General features: G+C 44.0%; 1 protein-coding gene across 3 annotated transcripts in view; it reads left to right on the top strand.

Moving 5' to 3' along the window:
* The window catches only part of LOC5510621 (cytoplasmic dynein 2 heavy chain 1-like), a 57,769-nt gene that overhangs the window by 26,439 nt on the left and 12,112 nt on the right, over window positions 1–19,218 (top strand). For all 3 annotated transcript variants that reach the window (XR_007314022.1, XR_007314023.1, XM_032379768.2), the window contains exons 33-56: window positions 1,666–1,817; window positions 2,311–2,667; window positions 3,260–3,504; window positions 4,824–5,056; window positions 5,460–5,826; window positions 6,947–7,164; window positions 7,582–7,719; window positions 8,188–8,462; window positions 8,971–9,094; window positions 9,579–9,700; window positions 9,930–10,016; window positions 10,163–10,289; window positions 12,132–12,383; window positions 12,681–12,779; window positions 13,915–14,038; window positions 14,140–14,197; window positions 14,287–14,392; window positions 14,933–15,052; window positions 15,815–16,093; window positions 16,616–16,705; window positions 17,465–17,530; window positions 17,973–18,023; window positions 18,651–18,860; window positions 18,935–19,007. Coding sequence is in view for 1 of the 3 variants with exons in the window: in XM_032379768.2 (XP_032235659.2) it covers window positions 1,666–1,817; window positions 2,311–2,667; window positions 3,260–3,504; window positions 4,824–5,056; window positions 5,460–5,826; window positions 6,947–7,164; window positions 7,582–7,719; window positions 8,188–8,462; window positions 8,971–9,094; window positions 9,579–9,700; window positions 9,930–10,016; window positions 10,163–10,289; window positions 12,132–12,383; window positions 12,681–12,779; window positions 13,915–14,038; window positions 14,140–14,197; window positions 14,287–14,392; window positions 14,933–15,052; window positions 15,815–16,093; window positions 16,616–16,705; window positions 17,465–17,530; window positions 17,973–18,023; window positions 18,651–18,860; window positions 18,935–19,007 (3,973 nt within the window). In the remaining 2 variants the exon portion in view is untranslated. The remainder of the gene's footprint in view (window positions 1–1,665; window positions 1,818–2,310; window positions 2,668–3,259; window positions 3,505–4,823; window positions 5,057–5,459; window positions 5,827–6,946; window positions 7,165–7,581; window positions 7,720–8,187; window positions 8,463–8,970; window positions 9,095–9,578; window positions 9,701–9,929; window positions 10,017–10,162; window positions 10,290–12,131; window positions 12,384–12,680; window positions 12,780–13,914; window positions 14,039–14,139; window positions 14,198–14,286; window positions 14,393–14,932; window positions 15,053–15,814; window positions 16,094–16,615; window positions 16,706–17,464; window positions 17,531–17,972; window positions 18,024–18,650; window positions 18,861–18,934; window positions 19,008–19,218) is intronic.

Genomic DNA, 19,218 nt, shown 5'->3' on the forward strand with positions numbered 1-19,218 from the left:
TAAGGATCTCAACCTGCCTAAACCGGACAAGTGGGGGACCAGTCAGCTCATCGCATTCCTACAACATGTAAGTCAAAATTACAATATAGGCACCTTAAGGATCTCAACCTGCCTAAACCGGACAAGTGGGGGACCAGTCAGCTCATCGCATTCCTACAACAGGTACGTCATAATTACAATATAGGCACCTTAAGGATCTCAACCTGCCTAAACCGGAGAAGTGGGGGACCAGTCAGCTCATCGCATTCCTACAACAGGTACGTCATAATTACAATATAGGCACCTTAAGGATCTCAACCTGCCTAAACCGGACAAGTGGGGACAAGTCAGCTCATCGCATTCCTACAACAGGTACGTCATAATTACAATATAGGCACCTTAGGGATTTCAACCTGCCTAAACCGGAGAAGTGGGGGACCAGTCAGCTCATCGCATTCCTACAACAGGTACGTCATAATTACAATATAGGCACCTTAAGGATCTCAACCTGCCTAAACCGGACAAGTGGGGACCAGTCAGCTCATCGCATTCCTACAACAGGTACGTCATAATTACAATATAGGCACCTTAAGGATCTCAACCTGCCTAAACCGGACAAGTGGGGACCAGTCAGCTCATCGCATTCCTACAACAGGTACGTCATAATTACAATATAGGCACCTTAGGGATTTCAACCTGCCTAAACCGGAGAAGTGGGGGACCAGTCAGCTCATCGCATTCCTACAACAGGTACGTCATAATTACAATATAGGCACCTTAAGGATCTCAACCTGCCTAAACCGGAGAAGTGGGGGACCAGTCAGCTCATCGCATTCCTTCAACAGGTACGTCATAATTACAATATAGGTAAGTCAGTAGTGTAATCAATCTGTCTAAATTGGACAAGCGGGGACCAATAAGCTTATCGCATTCCTTTAACAGGTACGTCATAATTACAAGATAGGTAAGTCAGTAGTGTAATCAATCTGTCTAAATTGGACAAGCGGGGACCAATTAGCTTATCGCATTCCTTTAACAGGTACGTCATAATCACAATTTAGGTAAGTCAGTAGTGTAATCAATCTGTCTAAATTGGACAAGCGGGGACCAATTAGCTTATCGCATTCCTTTAACAGGTACGTCATAATCACAATTTAGGTAAGTCAGTAGTGTAATCAATCTGTCTAAATTGGACAAGCGGGGACCAATAAGCTTATCGCATTCCTTTAACAGGTGCGTCATAATCACAATTTAGGTAAGTCAGTAGTGTAATCAATCTGTCTAAATTGGACAAGCGGGGACCAATAAGCTTATCGCATTCCTTTAACAGGTACGTCATAATCACAATATAGGTAAGTTAGCTAGACAATTATCAAACCTGACTAAACCGAAAGAAGCTCATCGCATTCCTTCAACGGGTAGGCTACTGTCAGAACATAAATACAACAAAGGTTAAAAAATGGAGGGGGGGCAGTATAAGATTCCTTCAGTAGGTAGGCTATTACAATATAGGTAAATATAAGTAGTATAATCATGAATGTGAAGATTTAATAGTCAAAGAATGTTTACTGTGGCGACGATCTTCGTGAATTTCCTTGAACGTTCTTCATGTAAACCTGTATCAAATTTGTTCCGTAACACTTTCCCTTGAACACGCTAAAATGTCTCTAATGTGTCGTCTTGCAGGTGCTGACGTACAAAGGTTTCTATGACGATAACCTTGAGTGGGTCGGGCTCGAGGGTGTTCAGGTGGTAGCGTCCATGAGTGCGGGAACAGGCATGGGTAGGCACTCTATCACCACGCGCTTCACCTCTATCGTGCGGGTCTGCTCCATAGGGTAAGGAACCTTGGAGAGCGCTTATTTGACAGCGCTGCCGCTATTAAGTTGAACAGCCACATATTAAGCGGCCAACACCTACTATTCATTGTGATCGGAATTGGAAAACTGAAAATGTTGACATGGCAAAAATAAACAACAGCAAAAATAAAAGCAACAACAACAGCAATAACAAAACAAAACAAAATGATAATTTGATACCCTTGGAAATTAAAAAAATAAAACAACAACAAAACAGCAACAACTATATAAACTCTATAAAAAAGGTGAGTAAAAGACAAACAAATTAACAAAGTGTGAAAATGCACAGTGACTGTTTTCAGTGTGACCTTACCAGGCGATCTCAAACTACGAAACAGAATCTGCGAACCACAGCCATGACTGCGCGCAAGCTTCAGGATAATTTTTGAGGAATTCATGCCTACGGACGTGCTGTTGTTTAACTGGTTTTCGTTGATATGGCGTTTAAATAGAGTATCAACCTTTTCGACAGATATCCCGATCACAGCCAGCTTCAAGCCATCTACAGCGCTTACCTCCAGCCAGTTCTGCACAAAACCTTACGCTCCCACCCCGTGTGGGGATCAGTGAGGAACATCCAGACATTGGCTGGCTCCATGGTGTTTGTGTACGATCAAATTCGCGCCAAATTCACAGTAGACGACTACTCGCATTACCTGTTCACACCACGTGACCTCACCAACTGGGTACTGAGCCTGCTGCGCTACGACTTGGACCCGGGCTCTAGTGACAGCTCGGCGAATCTCTTGCTGGAGGTCTGGGCCTACGAGGCCAGGCGGCTTTTCCGAGATAGACTCGTGGGCAAGCAAGGGCTTGACAGATTCGATAGGTAAGGAAAAGGAGGAGAGTGGGGGTATGTTAAGACTCGAGGTTCGACAGGTAGGGGACTAGACTCCAAAGATTGGACAAGTAAGGGGGAGGCTAAAGCTTCGTAGATTTAGCAGGTAATGTCGGGGGGGGGGGGGTGCAGGTCAGACCCGACACATTCGACTAGTAAGGGGAAGACATAATGTACTTCTGAGGGGTTGAGTCAGGACTCCAGTTTGACATTTCGGAGGGGAGGAGGTTACAATGGGGATCAGACGCAATAGATTCGACAGGTAGAGGGGGGGGGTAAAGGACTCAACAAGGGTTGAGCAAGGTCTCAACAGATTCGACAAGATTTGACAAGATTTGGCAATGTCAATAAATTCGACAAGTAAGAAGGTCGGGTGCAGGCAAGAAAATGATTGAGGTGATCTTCTGGGTTTTTTTCTTTTTTTTTTTATTGCAACTGATGTTTTGCATGTGCGTGATGATGCAGTCAACCCTTATTTCTTCTCGTTTTGTATTTCCTTATCCTCAACAACTCAAGATAAATTGGACCACATATTGGTCTCTCACCTGAACTTTGTTTCCTCAACATGGGATTATTGTTGCAGCATCTTGGCTTCCCAGCTACGATCTGATTGGTCTGTCTCTTTTGATCGCTTGGAGACCACGTATTTTGTCACGTGGGGGGCGCATACCGCCATGCCGGCTAATCCTGCCCCAGGGGAGGAGGGGAAAGCGGATGGGGGCGCTCCTGTGCTTTCAAGTGGAGCTCTTCCGCCTTATGGTCGAAAGCTGGGCAAACTGGAGACAAGTGACTTCAAGCAGGTCATCTCTAAAGGACTTAAAACATACGGTAAGGATTATGCCTTCATGATTACCGTCAGGAATATAGCGATTTCATGCTTGTGTAACAAATGTGCAATAAAGGGCGAATGCTGCATCAAGCACGGAACAGTAATCAATAGCAAGTCATGACAATTCATGGTGGTCAATGGCAAGTCAAGGCAGTCCATGGTAGTCAATGGCAAGTCATGGCAGTCCATGGTTGTCCATGGCAAGTCATGGCAGTCCATGGTTGTCCATGGCAAGTCATGGCAGTCCATGGTAGTCCATGGCAAGTCATGGCAGTCCATGGTAGTCAATGGCAAGTCATGGCAGTCCATGGTAGTCAATGGCAAGTCAAGGCAGTCCATGGTAGTCCATGGCAAGTCATGGCAGTCCATGGTTGTCCATGGCAAGTCATGGCAGTCCATGGTTGTCCATGGCAAGTCAAGGCAGTCCATGGTTGTCCATGGCAAGTCATGGCAGTCCATGGTAGTCAATGGCAAGTCATGGCAGTACATGGTAGTCAATGGCAAGTCATGGTAGTCCATGGTAGTCAATGGCAAGTCATGGCAGTCCATGGTAGACAATGGCAAGTCATGGCAGTCCTTGGTAGTCAGTGGCAAGTCACGGCAGCCCATGGTAGTCCATGGCAAGTCATGGCAGTCCATGGTTGTCCATGGCAAGTCATGGCAGTCCATGGTAGTCAGTGGCAAGTCATGGCAGTCCATGGTAGTCAATGGCAAGTCAAGGCAGTCCATGGTTGTCCATGGCAAGTCATGGCAGTCCATGGTAGTCAATGGCAAGTCATGACAGTACATGGTAGTCTATGGCATGTTATGGCAGTACATGGTAGTCAATGGCAAGTCATTTTTGTCCATGGTGGTCAATGATATTAGCTTTTTTTCTTGCGTAAGTCATTATCGTTGTCATGCCTCGACTCTACCAAATTTCTTCCTTCTTTTCCTTTTGGCATGATGGCCATGGTTCGCTTAGTCCTCTACGAAAAAAACATCAGGGTATTCATTAAATTATTACATGCTTGATATAGTCCTTGGGCCTATATTCTAGTTTTTTCCCTGAATGCCCGGGATGCTGGATGGAGTAGTTGGTAGTTGCTCTGTAGTTGCAGTGCCTCTTACCACTGAGTTCAAGGCTGGAATCCCAGCTCCGATGTGAGTTGAGTTAATTGGTTCTTGCCTTTGCTTCGAGTGTTCTCCTGTTTTTCTCCCCCACAAAAGCCAGCAATTTCGATCTTAGCTGGTTGTGTTTGTGTAATTCAGCAGTCCAGCTGCAAGGACGGTCGTTACCCACGAAAATTTATTTCATTATATTTATTCCCGTTTCCAGCGCGCGAGAACCGTGAGCTTGACATTCTGATGTTCAAGGAAGTCCTGGACAACATCGCTCGAGTCGACCGCACTCTTACGGTGCCCGGAGGCTCACTCCTGCTAGCTGGACGTAGTGGTGTGGGCCGTAGAACAGCCGTTACACTCGTCACGCACATGCACAACATCGAGCTTGTCACGCCAAAGGTGTCACGCGCATATGGGCTCAAGCAGTTCAAAAATGACCTCAAAACGGTAAACTAGATAGCTGCGTATTTCTCGTACTTTATAGCTATATTGCAGATCTACATGTTCTGTCAGAGTATGCCGTAGTATTAAAACTATATGTCCTCTTTTTGGGTTGTTTATATTCCGCCACAACATATATTTTCCACATATTTTCAAACGACCTCATTATGTGATAGTTGTCTGCAGTCATTAAACAATTTTAAGCTCGGCAGATAATTAGCTGTGGTTGGCTTGTATTATGGAAGGCGGCTTATTTCTGGGGTTCCGCGGTAGCTAACACGTATGTCTTCAGCCTTGTCTTGAAGTGTTTTTTTTTCTGGAACTGAGCTTTAGCGAGACATTTCGCGGCAAATCCAAAATCCAAAGCTTTAAAAAGGTATTTACTGTATGTGTCTCATTCAAATAACAGGTTATGCAAAAAGCTGGTATCGACGGCGAGCAAATGGCGTTCGTGTTAGAAGACCACCAGCTCGTAGACGCCGCCATCTTAGAGCTTATCAACAGTCTGTTGAGCGCAGGAGAGATCCCCGGCCTGTACTCGCCCGAGGAGCTAGAACCCCTTCTCTCCCCGCTGCGGGACCAGGCTTCCCAGGAGGGCTTTCGCGGCACCATGTTTTCGTACTTTGCGTCGCGCGTGCGCACTAACCTTCACATCGTGCTGATTATGGACTCCTCGTCGCCAAGTTTTATTGTGAACTGCGAGTCCAACCCGGCGTTTTTCAAGACGTGCGCTGTGCAGTGGATGGAGCAGTGGAGCAAGGAGAGCATGATACAAAGTAAGTGTTTTGTAAGTTATTGGAATCACAGGTTGCCCAGTGTGTTAGCATGTCAGCGTATGGGGCCTCTCACCACAGGTGACCCAGTGTGTTAGCTCGTCAGCCTATGGGGCTTCTCACCACAGGTGGCCCAGTGTGTTAGCGCTTCAGTGTATGGGGCCTCTCACCACAGGTGACCCAGTGTGTTAGCTCGTCAGCCTATGGGGCTGCTCACCACAGGTGGCCCAGTGTGTTAGCGCTTCAGTGTATGGGGCCTCTCACCACAGGTGACCCAGTGTGTTAGCTCGTCAGCCTATGGGGCTTCTCACCACAGGTGGCCCTGTCTGTTAGCGCTTCAGTGTATGGGGCCTCTTACCACAGGTGGCCCAGTTTGTTAGTGCGTCACTGTATGGGGCCTCTCACCACAGGTGGCCTAGTGTGTTAGCGCATCAGTGTATGGGGCCTCTTACCACAGGTGGACCAGTGTATTAGCAGCCAGCGTATGGGGCCTTTCACCACAGGTGGCCCAGTCTGTTAGAGCGTCACTGTATGGGGCCTCTCACCACAGGTGGCCTAGTGTGTTAGCGGGTCACCGTATGGGGCCTCTCACCTCTGCTGAAACATTTTCGATTCTCGGTCGAGGAATGGGGAGTAATTTTCTGTTTCTCGGCCATGAATTTGACTTGTTAAACGTATATTAGCTTACTAGAAGCCTGTGTTTCTTCTGATCATCTTGCCATGCTAGAAAGCGCTATAGAAATCAGAACATTTTTTTGTCACTTTGCGATGATAATTGAATGTGTCCACACAATCCATGTATTGTATTGTGCGTCGCACCTTGTGAAGATGGAAGCAAAAAGCTCCAGTAGGGGTTTATTTGGATTTATGCGATGGTACGAAATTCTTTCAAAGGCTGCAAACGCTGAATTCTAAAGAAAGCTACGGGCTTATTTCTGCCTTAGCGAAAAAAGATAGCCTGGTTTACAACGTCGATCTCGCCGTCCTCAACTGACAAAAAAAACGTGTTTTTCATGGGTTCTTGAATACAGCCTTATTCAAAATAGGTGTTCAATGTTGTGCAGCTGTTGCTTACAGCTCTCTTAGGTTGTTGATTTCCCATTTGATTTCGTTTTCTCCCCAGTCCCACGCATGCTGATGCCCGATGAGGGCGTGACCGCTGACCAGGCCAAGGGGAAAAAGTCTAGCGGAGATGAGCTGGTGAAGAGCTTCATTGCAATCCACGAGGGATGTGATCCCAAGGATGCCGCTCCACGCCGCTACATGACCTTCCTGCAGAACTACAAAGCCATCTACACGGAGAAGAAGGAGGGTCTTGTCAAACGCCAGACCCATCTACAGGTGAGTCGGCAGCCCGCAGGCATCAAGAAACCCCCTTACCGAAATTAGACCATCAGCCAAATCCTGTTTAAGGGACAGAGAACTAAGGGATAGAGAGAGTGGGTATAACAGCTTTTGCTGACCTTCCTTCAAATAGACGTCGATAAACGTATTGTTACTTCAAAAAAGACTACCATTGCTATTTTGTTGTTATTATATGTTGTTGTTGTTGTTGTTGCTGTTGTTGTTGTTGTTGTGGTTGTTGTTGTTGTTGTTGTTTTGGTTGTTGTTTTTGTTGTTGTTGTTGTTGTTGCTGTTGTTGCTGTTGTTGTTGTTGTTGTGGTTGTTGTTGTTGTTGTCCATATTGACTTCCTTTTACTACTCATGTTGGAGCTGTATATATTTCACTAAGTCTAAAGCTATGTTGGGCCGGGACAGGCTGGTATCTCCAAGCTGACCGATGCAAAGAACCTCGTGGACAACTTGAAGCAGAAGGCTGGAGAGCAAAGTCGAAAGCTTGCGGAGAAACAAGAGGAGGCGGACACTGCATTACAGGAGATTACCACTAGCATGCAGGTACAATACTGCCCGCCTTACACAGGTTGACAAAGTAGGTTCTTTACCGCCCTAGTTGCATAGGTTGAGCATGAAGGTACGGTACTGCCCGTCATAGATAGGTAATGTAGTTACTCTATTGCGCGCCTTGCACATGTTGAGCATGCAGCTACGATACTGCCGGTCTTACACAGGTTGAGCATGCATGTATTCTGCTACCAGCCTAACATAAGTAAAGCACTGTTCGTTTCACCCAGGTCGACCATGGGTAAATCAGACGCTATTCTGATCTTTAGAGCGATTACTAAAATACAGATTGATTTATTAGAATCCATGTATCACATTCGAATTCACTTTTGTGTACTGGAAAATTGTTTTAGCTTGAGGCAAGGTCAGTTTTTCCGAATCGGTAAAATCAGTCTTCGATCGCTTTATAGTACCCAAATGTACTCGTGTATTGACAAATGTACGCATTTATTTACTCTGCAGCGTGCAAGCGAGTCTAAGAGCGAGATGGAAACGCTGAAACAGAAACAAGGCGAGGAGTCCGTCAAACTTGAGAAGCGAAAGAAGGCTATAGAGATCGAGCTGTCGGAGATCGAGCCCCTGGTCCAGGAGGCAAAGGACGCTGTCGGTAACATCAAGCCCGAGTCTCTTTCCGAGATACGCTCACTACGCATGCCCCCTGAGGTCATCCGGGATATCCTGGAGGCAGTGCTGAGGCTCATGGGAATTTTCGATACGTCATGGGTTAGCATGAAAAGGTTAGTTAGGATATCAGCTACTTGAACAATTTGTCCTCTCTTCTTAGAGTTTCTAGTTTTGAATGGTGAACTTTATTTGGGGCTTTTTCCCGCTATTATTCCAGATTCCATGATCTATTACCCTTGAGTTTCCAATCTCTTCGATAGGTAAAAATTGAATAGTTTTGCTGGCGTTTCGAGCGTTAGCTCTTCGTCCATTTCAACCATGTGTTGATTTATTTCCCTGTGTGGTATGTCATAGGGCTATTTGTAAACTAAAGCCCCGCAGAAACAGCACCAGCACCTCCCAACATTGTGCACTAACAGTGCCAGCATTGGCGAGCCAACTGTTTGACATTGGCCCAACATTAGGCTAAACCTCAGACTACGCGTCTACTTTTTTTATTTTTCCTTGTGTGAAATCCTTTTGTGAACTATTTGTGACATGTATTCTGGAGTTGAATCTGCATTGCCCATGATCTCATAGAGATCATGAAATCTCATGAAATCTCGCGATTTTTGTTTTTAGTTTCCTGGCCAAGCGTGGTGTAAAGGACGAGATTTGTTCGTTTGACGCGCGTAAGATCACGCCAGATATCAGAGCCAGCGTGGAGGAGCTGCTCACCAAGAACGCAAACTCTTTCGACCCTAAGGTGATCACAGTAGAATTAATTTAATGCTGCGTCCACACTGGTACCGTAACGTGTGAACGCAGCATATGATATGGTAAGATGATTTCTTTCTACAAGGTCATATTTAAAAGTATATTAACACTAAAACGTAAAAAGGGTAGCTAGTCTCTCCAAAGATAAAGTTAGGTTGTTATGCGCGTGCCACTAGCTTATATTCTATGACAATCGAAATGAGGTTCGTAGGCGAAAATAGTATTTTAGACTAATTTTGTAGCACGAGCCGGAGGCGATATTTATCTATTGGATGAAATGGGGGATCCCAACAAATAAAACAGTAATATCTTGAGTAGTATAGCTTCCACGCGCATTTTACGGTACCCGTTTACATTATTAGGGAATTTCTTGGAATTTTTTTTTCTTCACTTTGTGTGTAACACGAATTCTTACCAAGGCATTGAGACATGTTATATCTAGCAAAGGTTAACTCATCATTGTGATGCTTCAGCTTGCAAAGCGTGCGAGTGTAGCGGCCGCCCCTCTGGCCGCGTGGGTGAGGGCAAACGTCAAGTTCTCAGTCGTCCTGGAAAAAATCGAGCCGCTCGAGAACGAACAGGCACAGCTACAAAGGTAACACCGTCTAAAAACGTTATGTTGAATAGTGCTTGGCCAATAACTCCTTTGTTATCATTTACTTAAAAAAAGATGCGGTCTATCTACAAGAAATCTTCAAAATACCTATCCACATTGTTGCCTGATACTTTAAAACGGTATATAATTGAGAGTCTCGTGAATCTCGTGTATTGTGTGTGATTCTCGAGTATTTTTAATTTTCAAATTGTATTTTTTTTTTGCCCAGAAACCTGGACAAATCTCAGCAGCGCCTGGAAAAGCTTGGTCGCGCCTTGGACAAGGTGGATCACGAGGTTGCAGAGATGCGAAACAGGTTGGTATGAAGTACAGAAATATGTAGGAGTTAGACAAAAAAAAAAACAAGGTTTGATTATGCTATGGCTGCACTGATTTTGCTGTATTTTATGACTATATGACTCCTTGTTCTATTTTCCAATGAATGCTTAATTTTCTGTGAAGGTTCGAGCTGCGCACAAAGGAAGCCACGCAGCTCAAAATGGAGCTGGACAAAGCTCAAGAAACGATCGCTGCCGCCGAGACCCTAGTTAGTAAACTAGACGGCGAATTCAACCGATGGACTGGCCAGGTAACAAACAAATCACCCGCACTCCTCTGCAAACCATACAACATTGAATTGATGGAAGAGTTTGTATGGGGCTTATATAATGTGGTGATGTTAAATGAGAGATTCTGCCTTAAAGCCCATTGTATATGGCAGAGACCAGTTCCAGTATCTCTTTTTTGCAGTAAACCAAAGGAACATTAATATAGGACATTCGCTGCGCGGTAGAACACTATGTTTTGGATAGCGATCGAAAAAAGACCCCCAAAACTTTTTTAACCAAATTCACGTGATGACCGCAGAATCTCTTGCATTGTTTTCAACTAGCATGTTGCCTTGTGGAAGCTTTAGAAGGTTTAATAACTCATTGTTGGCGAGCTCCTAGCTACGTGAGGTTGTTACTCAGACTGGTACGACTAGATACTTAGGTTGTCTCTAGGTGTGGTGGAATCAGGGAAATAAATCAACAAAAGCTTTAAATAGTTTTTACTTTTAATAGTTTTGTCCATTGCTAGCCCTTCAACAGAGCAAACCAATTTTGTGTTGATTTATTTCGCTGTCATTGAGATTTACCCCTTTCCTTATGCTAGGTGCATGAGATTAACATCAAGATTTACCCCTTTCCTTATGCTAGGTGCATGAGATGACCATTGAGATTTACCCCTTTCCTTATGCTAGGTACATGATATGACCATTGAGATTTACCCCTTTCCTTATGCTAGGTGCATGGGATGACCATCGAGATTTACCCCTTTCCTTATGCTAGGTGCATGAGATGACCATTGAGATTTACCCCTTTCCTTATGCTAGGTGCATGAGATGACCATTGAGATTTACCCCTTTCCTTATGCTAGGTGCATGAGATGACCATTGAGATATACCCCTTCCCTTATGCTAGGTGCATGAGATGACCATTGAGATTTACCCCTTTCCTTATGCTGGGTGCATGAGATGACCATTGAGATTTACCCCTTTCCTTATGCTGGGTGCATGAGATGACCATTGAGATTTACCCCTTTCCTAATGCTTGGTGCATGAGATGACCATTGAGATTTACCCCTTTCCTTATGCTAGGTGCATGAGATGACCATTGAGATTTACCCCTTTCCTAATGCTAGGTGCATGAGATGACCATTGAGATTTACCCCTTTCCTTATGCTAGGTGCATGAGATGACTATCGAGATTTACCCCTTTCCTTATGCTAGGTGCATGAGATGACCATTGAGATTTACCCCTTTCCTTATGCTGGGTGCATGAGATGACCATTGAGATTTACCCCTTTCCTTATGCTGGGTGCATGAGATGACCATTGAGATTTACCCCTTTCCTAATGCTTGGTGCATGAGATGACCATTGAGATTTACCCCTTTCCTTATGCTAGGTGCATGAGATGACCATTGAGATTTACCCCTTTCCTAATGCTAGGTGCATGAGATGACCATTGAGATTTACCCCTTTCCTTATGCTAGGTGCATGAGATGACCATTGAGATTTACCCCTTTCCTTATGCTAGGTGCATGAGATGACCATTGAGATTTACCCCTTTCCTTATGCTAGGTGCATGAGATGACCATTGAGATTTACCCCTTTCCTTATGCTAGGTGCATGAGATGACCATCTAGACTTACCCCTTTCCTTATGCTAGGTGCATGAGATGACCATCGAGATTTACCCCCTTTCCTTATGCTAGGTGCATGAGATGACCATCGAGATTTACCCCTTTCCTTATGCTAGGTGCATGAGATGACCATCGAGATCTACCCCTTTCCTTATGCTAGGTGCAGAGATGACCATTGAGATTTACCCCTTTCCTTATGCTAGGTGCATGAGATGACCATTGAGATTTACCCCTTTCCTTATGCTAGGTGCATGAGATGACCGCGGCATTGGAGCAACTCCCTCGTCGTGCGCAACTCGCTGCAGGGTTCGTCACGTACCTGAGTAGTGCTCCCGAGGATGTGCGCCGTGACACGATGAAGAGATGGTGTGACAGTATGGCACTCGAGGGCTTTGAGTTGAGGCGCTTCCTGAGCACTGAGAGCGAGCAGCTCGTGTGGAAATCCGAGGGCTTGCCCAGTGATGACCTATCCATGGAGAACGCTCTTGTCATTATGAAGGTAAAACACTTACTCCTTCTTTAGTTTTTACCTTAACAAGACAGCATATGCCAAAAGGTCGGTTTTAGTATTGTCTTATTTGAATTATTGAACAATGTTAATCATTATCCACGGGCTGGAGGATCCCATGGATACGACAAATAATTAGCCATGTGTCTTTTTGCATTTATTTGCCTCCGAACTGTTTTTCTTATTTGTGTTACCTCGTCCACAAGTCTACCGCTCCCTTTAAGTGATCCATTCCTGAGATAATAAGTGCTCCTCGTCTAATCACATTTACCCATTTGCCCCCTTCAGAGTGCAGTCCGACCGTTCCTGGTGGACCCATCGTCACGTGCGACCGAGTGGCTCAAGACGAACCTCAAGGATCAGCGTCTTGAGGTTATCAACCAACAGGTGGGTCTCACTATTCCACAAGAGATGGGCAAGAAGAGAGGGCCGAGTGTTGCGAAGCAGGGTTAAATTCCATTATTTCTCCCCTTGGTATTGTCAAAAACTATTCGTGAATAAAAATTGTCTAAAAGTAGTCTCTAGTAAGGATTTCTTTATAGCTTATTGCCGAACACATCTAGCAATCCTTACATTTGAGGGTTTGAGTGACCCTCGATGTCGAGAATTTGTCTACAGAATTACTTACCCTGACACCGAGAAAGTCATCCAAATAGAACCGACCAAATAGAACTCCACCATGCCTGCTTCCGAGAACTTCCTATATTCTTTTATTATATACATACTGAGAAATACTCGCTGAAAACATATTCAGTAAATTTTCGTTCGTTCACTGGTCTCAGCAAATCAGAGGCGCGAACGATGTTTATTCACCGTGAAGAAAAGTCGTTCGCGGTTCTGATTGGACGAACGATATTTTTTCACTGCACTTGAATGGCTTTAATCCCAACTCATTAACGAGTGCATAGAAATCGTACAAGCATTTTCCATTTAGTAATTTATTTATTTTATCGATGTCGAGATTTTAGAGATTAAAAAGTGCACTACTTGTGTAACATGAGCTACAGTCTCGTGCGTGACATTAGCGAGACAGATTCATTTCAATGTAAGTTTCTGTCTGTTCAACTGAACCGTCGAACAGCACAAACCTCGGAGCCTCTGCAGCCAAGTCTAATAAAATATTATGTAATAAGCTTATTATAAATTTCTCAGTATGTGTATAATAAACAAAATACAACATGGAAGGTGCTTTGTACAGTTTTTATTCACTCGTTGTGCGCTCACTTGTTCGTTTTTTGATACTGCACAACTCGTGAATAAAAACCGTACGCGCGCACTTTCCATGTAGTATTCTCTATATATTCTACCTGTGTCCTTTATATCTGAATGGGAAATATGAGATACCCCTTATTTGCTAATAAAACTTTTCTGTCATATGTTTTCCTTTGCGTTTCTCGTGGTCTAAGAACCAAATATATGTATCTTTTCTACACGGGTCTTGAGTTGGGTTTGCCTAGGCTGATCGTCATAAGCCTTTTTGCAGAGACATACTGTAATCGATACTGATTTTTGCGTCTCCTAGGACTCTAACTTCTCCACTGGTCTTGAGCTGGCAGTGCGGTTTGGCAAGACTCTGCTTATTCAGGAAATGGATGGGATAGATCCAGTGTTGTACCCAATCCTCCGCGGTGACCTCATCAGTCAAGGTTAGGATGTTTTGACGCAGTTCGCACTAAAGTGGTCAAAGTAAACACCTTCCGAAATTTGCCAGTTTCGATTGTATGACTCTTGATTTCTTGATTCGTAGGACCTCGCTTTGTGGTGCAGATTGGAGAAAAAGTGATTGACTACAACGAGGATTTCAAGTAAGTTGTTGCAACCGACCTGAATTCATTCACTCATACATTAACCTTTGCATCTAGGCTGGACTTAAGGTTGTTGTTTCTGCATGCAGACTATTTATGGCCACGAGGAATCCAAACCCAGATCTTCCACCAGATGCATTCGCCATAATATCCGAAGTGAACTTCACTACAACTCGTGCTGGTCTTACGGGCCAGGTAAGGAGAATTTACGTCTTACGGCCCAGGTAAGGAGAATTTAGGTCTAACCGTCCAGGTAAGGAGAATGTAGATCTTACGGTCCAGGTAAAGAGAATGTAGATCTTACGGGCCAAGTAAGGAGAATGTAGGTCTTACGGGCCCGGTAAGGAGAATGTAGATCTTACCGCCCCGGTAAGGAGAATTTAGATTTAGCGAGCCAGGTAAGGAGAATGTAGGCCTTACGGGCCCGGTAAGGATAATGTAGATCTTACCGCCCCGGTAAGGAGAATGTAGATCTTACGGACCAAGTAAGGAGAATGTAGATCTTACGGACCAGGTAAGAAGAATGTAGATCTTACGGACCAAGTAAGGAGAATGTAGATCTTACGGGCCAGGTAAGGAGAATGTAGATCTTACGAGTCAGGTAAGGAGAATGTAGATCTTACGGACCAGGTAAGGAGAATGTAGGTCTTAATGACCAGGTAAGGAGAATGTAGGTCTCGCAATGAGTACATCTTGTTGGACGTGGTATCAATATAACGTGAGCCCTTTTTTTAGCTTTTAGGCATCACGATCCAGCATGAAAAGCCTCAGCTTGAGGTCAAGAAGACGGAGCTGCTGCGGAAAGAGGAAGAGCTAAAAGTCCAGCTCGCGGAGATGGAAGACTCTTTGCTAGAGGTACATTATCTGGGCTGTTGTCCATAAGATTGTGTCGGGGAGCCCAGGTAGCTTAGTTGGCAGAGCGTCGCTCCGTAGTGCCTGTGCCTCTCAACACAGGTTTCCCGGTCGCTCTGTAGTGCCTGTGCCTCTCAACACAGGTTTCCCGGTCGCTCTGTAGTGCCTGTGCCTCTCACCACAGGTTTCCCGGTCGCTCTGTAGTGCCTGTGCCTCTCAACACAGGTTTCCCGGTCGCTCTGTAGTGCCTGTGCCTCTCAACACAGGTTTCCCGGTCGCTTTGTAGTGCATGTGCCTCTCAACACAGGTTTCCCGGTCGCTCTGTAGTGCCTCTCAACACAGGTTTCCCGGTCGCTCTGTAGTGCCTGTGCCTCTCAACACAGGTTTCCCGGTCGCTCTGTAGTGCCTGTGCCTCTCACCACAGGCTTCCCGGTTGCTCTGTAGTGCCTGTGCCTCTCAACACAGGTTTCCCGGTCGCTCTGTAGTGCTTGTGCCTCTTATCACTGGGTTCTGGGTTCTATTCCCAGTGTTATTTCGATGTAAGTTGAGTTAGATGGTTTTGCCTTTGCTCCGAGGGTTTTTCTCGGGCTTCTCTCAAAACCAACATTATAGCTGTGATCCGTGGTGAGACATGGGTTTTATGGCGGCGCCTTTCGATGCCTTCAACTCGACCACGTCTGAATTTGCGCTTTTGTGATTCAGCATCAAGCTGCAATGAAAGTGATTATCTACTATTATTTTTTATCTGGTTTTCTTTTTGTTTAGACTCTGGCTAGCGCCGAAGGTAACATCCTCGAGAACAAAGATCTGCTTGACTCGCTAAACAAGACCAAGGCGAGTAGCTTGACTATCGCCGAGTCCCTTCAGGACGCTCATCGTGTACAGACAACACTAGACCAGGAAAGAGACGCGTACCTACCACTCGCGCAGAGCGGAAGTACCATGTTCTTCGTGATAAGCGATCTCGCTAAACTCAACAACATGTACCGCTTTAGTCTGAGCTCCTTCCTCCGGCTCTTCCAGCGGTCCCTCGAGACCAATCAGGTATTTTTGGTTTAGTTAGGGCGAGCGGGTCAAAGTATAATTCGAGTTATCATTTTTTTACAATACAAAAAAGAACATTTGTATGAACAGACGTAAAATCAGATGTTTGAAAAGTGCAATTCTAGGGTTAATTAAAACCATTCTTTGAAACTTTTTAGAGCTTATTGCTTCTTATTATAGGGGAGCCCAGGTGGCGCAGTTGGCAGAGCATCGCTCTGTAGTGCCTGTGCCTCTCATCACTGGGTTCCGGGTTCGATTCCCGGTTCCTACGTGAGTTGAGTTAGTTGGTCTCGCCTTTGCTCCGAGGGTTTTTCTCAGGGTTCTCCACCTTTTCTCCCTCCAGAAAACCAACAATTTCGATCTTAGCTGTGTTCTGTGGTCAGACATGAGTTATATGGCGGCTGCCTGAGGCGCATTCCTATATGCCTTCAACTCGACCACGTCTGAATCTGCGCTCTCGTAATTCAGCTGCAAGGAGAGTGATTAGCTACTCTAATTTATTTATTATTTATTTATTGATAGGACTCCAGTTCGACGGAGCTTCGTATAAAAGCCCTTAAAAACTCATTGCAGCTACTCGTCCACGAGTACGTGTGCCGGTCACTCTTCAAGGTATGCCAATTATTTCTATCCATCTCCCGTCACTATCTCCTGTCTTAACTTTCGTAACACACCTTAGTAGACTGTGTGACAACGTGACAGTGACATTACATTTTGTGAAAGCGTGACCATACCATTATATTACACTTTAGTACTTTGGTAGACAGCGTGACAGTGACATTACATTTTGTGAAAGCGTGACCATACCATTGTATTACACTTTTTAGTACTTTTGTAGACTGCGTGACAGTGACATTACATTTTGTGAAAGCGTGACCATACCATTGTATTACACTTTAGTACTTTGGTAGACAGCGTGACAGTGACATTACATTTTGTGAAAGCGTGACCATACCATTGTATTACACTTTTTAGTACTTTTGTAGACTGCGTGACAGCGTGACAGTGACATTACATTTTGTGAATGCGTGACCATACCATTGTATTACACTTTAGTACTTTGGTAGACTACGTGACAGTAACATGACATTTTGTGAAAGCGTGACCATACCATTGTATTACACTTTTTAGTACTTTTGTAGACTGCGTGACAGTGACATTACATTTTGTGAAAGCGTGACCATACCATTGTATTACACTTTAGTACTTTGGTAGACTACGTGACAGTAACATGACATTTTGTGAAAGCGTGACCATACTATTGTATTACCCTAGTACCTTGGTAGACTGCGTGACAACGTGACTATGACATTACATTTTGTGAGAGCGTGACCATACCATTGTATTACTCCACCCTCGCTCTTCCTGTAGGCGGACCGACTGATGTTCGCGCTTCACCTGGTTCATGGAACTCACCCGGAGCTTTTCCAAGAAAAGGTGATTCGTTATAAATAATGGAAAAAGTAAGCGTTGTGGGGTGCCTCTAGCGATGCTACTGTCTTGATAATTGCAGGAGTAGGGATGTTTCTATGATGTTCTAATGCACATACGTACATACGTACATTTAAAAACCCAGTTTGTCATCCTGGCAAAATGTTTTGAGAATTTATTTCCAACGGCTTGTACGGAGAAGCTTTTGTGATATTTTCTTAAGACTTTGTTGAATAAAGTATTAAATTTGCTTTTAGATGGCTATATCGATTTTTTATCTCCAAGTTTATTTTCCAGTATTGAGTGTAAATAAAAGGTTTGGCTGACCATGGCTCTTTAATTGGGTTGACATATGTTACCCCTCATAGTAGTGAACATTAGTAGTGCACATTAAATCAGTACACGATGCTTAGATGTGCTAACTCCCCAATTCATCTCTTCCTCACAGGAATGGGAGTTCTTCTGCGGCCTTGTCGTCACAGATATGTTCAAGAGACAGGTACGATCATTCAACTAAATATTTTAAGTCGGGTGCAGAAAAAAAGCTGGCCCAGCAAGGCTGGTGCTGTTTGCACACACGGGTTGATGTTGGCGCTGTTTACACGGTACCTTAGAAACATGATGCCATATGTTCTTGAATTCAATTGGTGTCAAAAGTGCCGTTTTATTTTTATTTTCGACATTCTTTAATCACGATAAACGTCCGTGTTTTTTAAATCATTACATCAGAAACAGATATCTGATAACTTTTTATACTTATAACTAACATTGATTCCTATATACACCTATATATATATAAATCACAAGCATCTCTCTCTATATATATAGTATATATATATATATATATATATATATATATATATATATATATATATATATATATATATATATATATATATATATATATAATTATAATTATAATTATACAAATATATAGTATATATATACTATTTAACTGATTTAAATATTTTAAATGGTATATAGCTTTTATTTATTTTGTTTGCCTTTGTTTTAGAGGGCCACAAAGTTCTCTGTGTCTTTTAAACTACTGTTATGTATTATATATAAATATTATATATTTACCCTCTTTAAATAAAGCCTATTATTATTTATAAACGTCCTGCAGGAGTCCATGAAGAACCTGCGTGAGAGTCTACCCTCTTGGATGGAGTCCGACCGCGCTGGACCCGCAGGGTCGCTCAAGAACACCTTCACTACACTATATAAGACCCTGGATCTTGAGAGCTCAGACACCTGGGGATCCTTCGCGCGCAGCTCGCAGTGTGAACAGGAATTCCCATCACAGATCACCAAGAAGATTAGTCTTTTCCAACAAGTAAGCACTGAAAGAAAGGAACCCCAAAACCATAACAGTTTGATTCTACTTACATCTTATGCTCTTGGTTCCAGGTCCTGGTGGTGCAAGCGTTCCGCCCTGATCGGCTACAGAGTGCCATGAACATGTTTGCATCTAAAGCACTGGGTGAGTGCGTCAAAACCACGAGAGAACTAGTTAACTAGTACAACATTTACAAAATGATCCTGCTTTATAAAGATTCATGTGGCAGAAACATATAGGAATTTTCTGTTAAGCAGTAGTAATCAAACCCCGACGATGTTTCTAATTTCGACTCGATAGGGATTCTCGTCGTATTTTTTATTGCTCAAAATCTGGCCTCAGGTTTTTTAAGGGG

This window comes from Nematostella vectensis, chromosome 10 (genome assembly GCF_932526225.1).
Source record: "Nematostella vectensis chromosome 10, jaNemVect1.1, whole genome shotgun sequence".
In the NCBI taxonomy this organism is placed as follows: Eukaryota; Metazoa; Cnidaria; class Anthozoa; order Actiniaria; family Edwardsiidae; genus Nematostella; species Nematostella vectensis.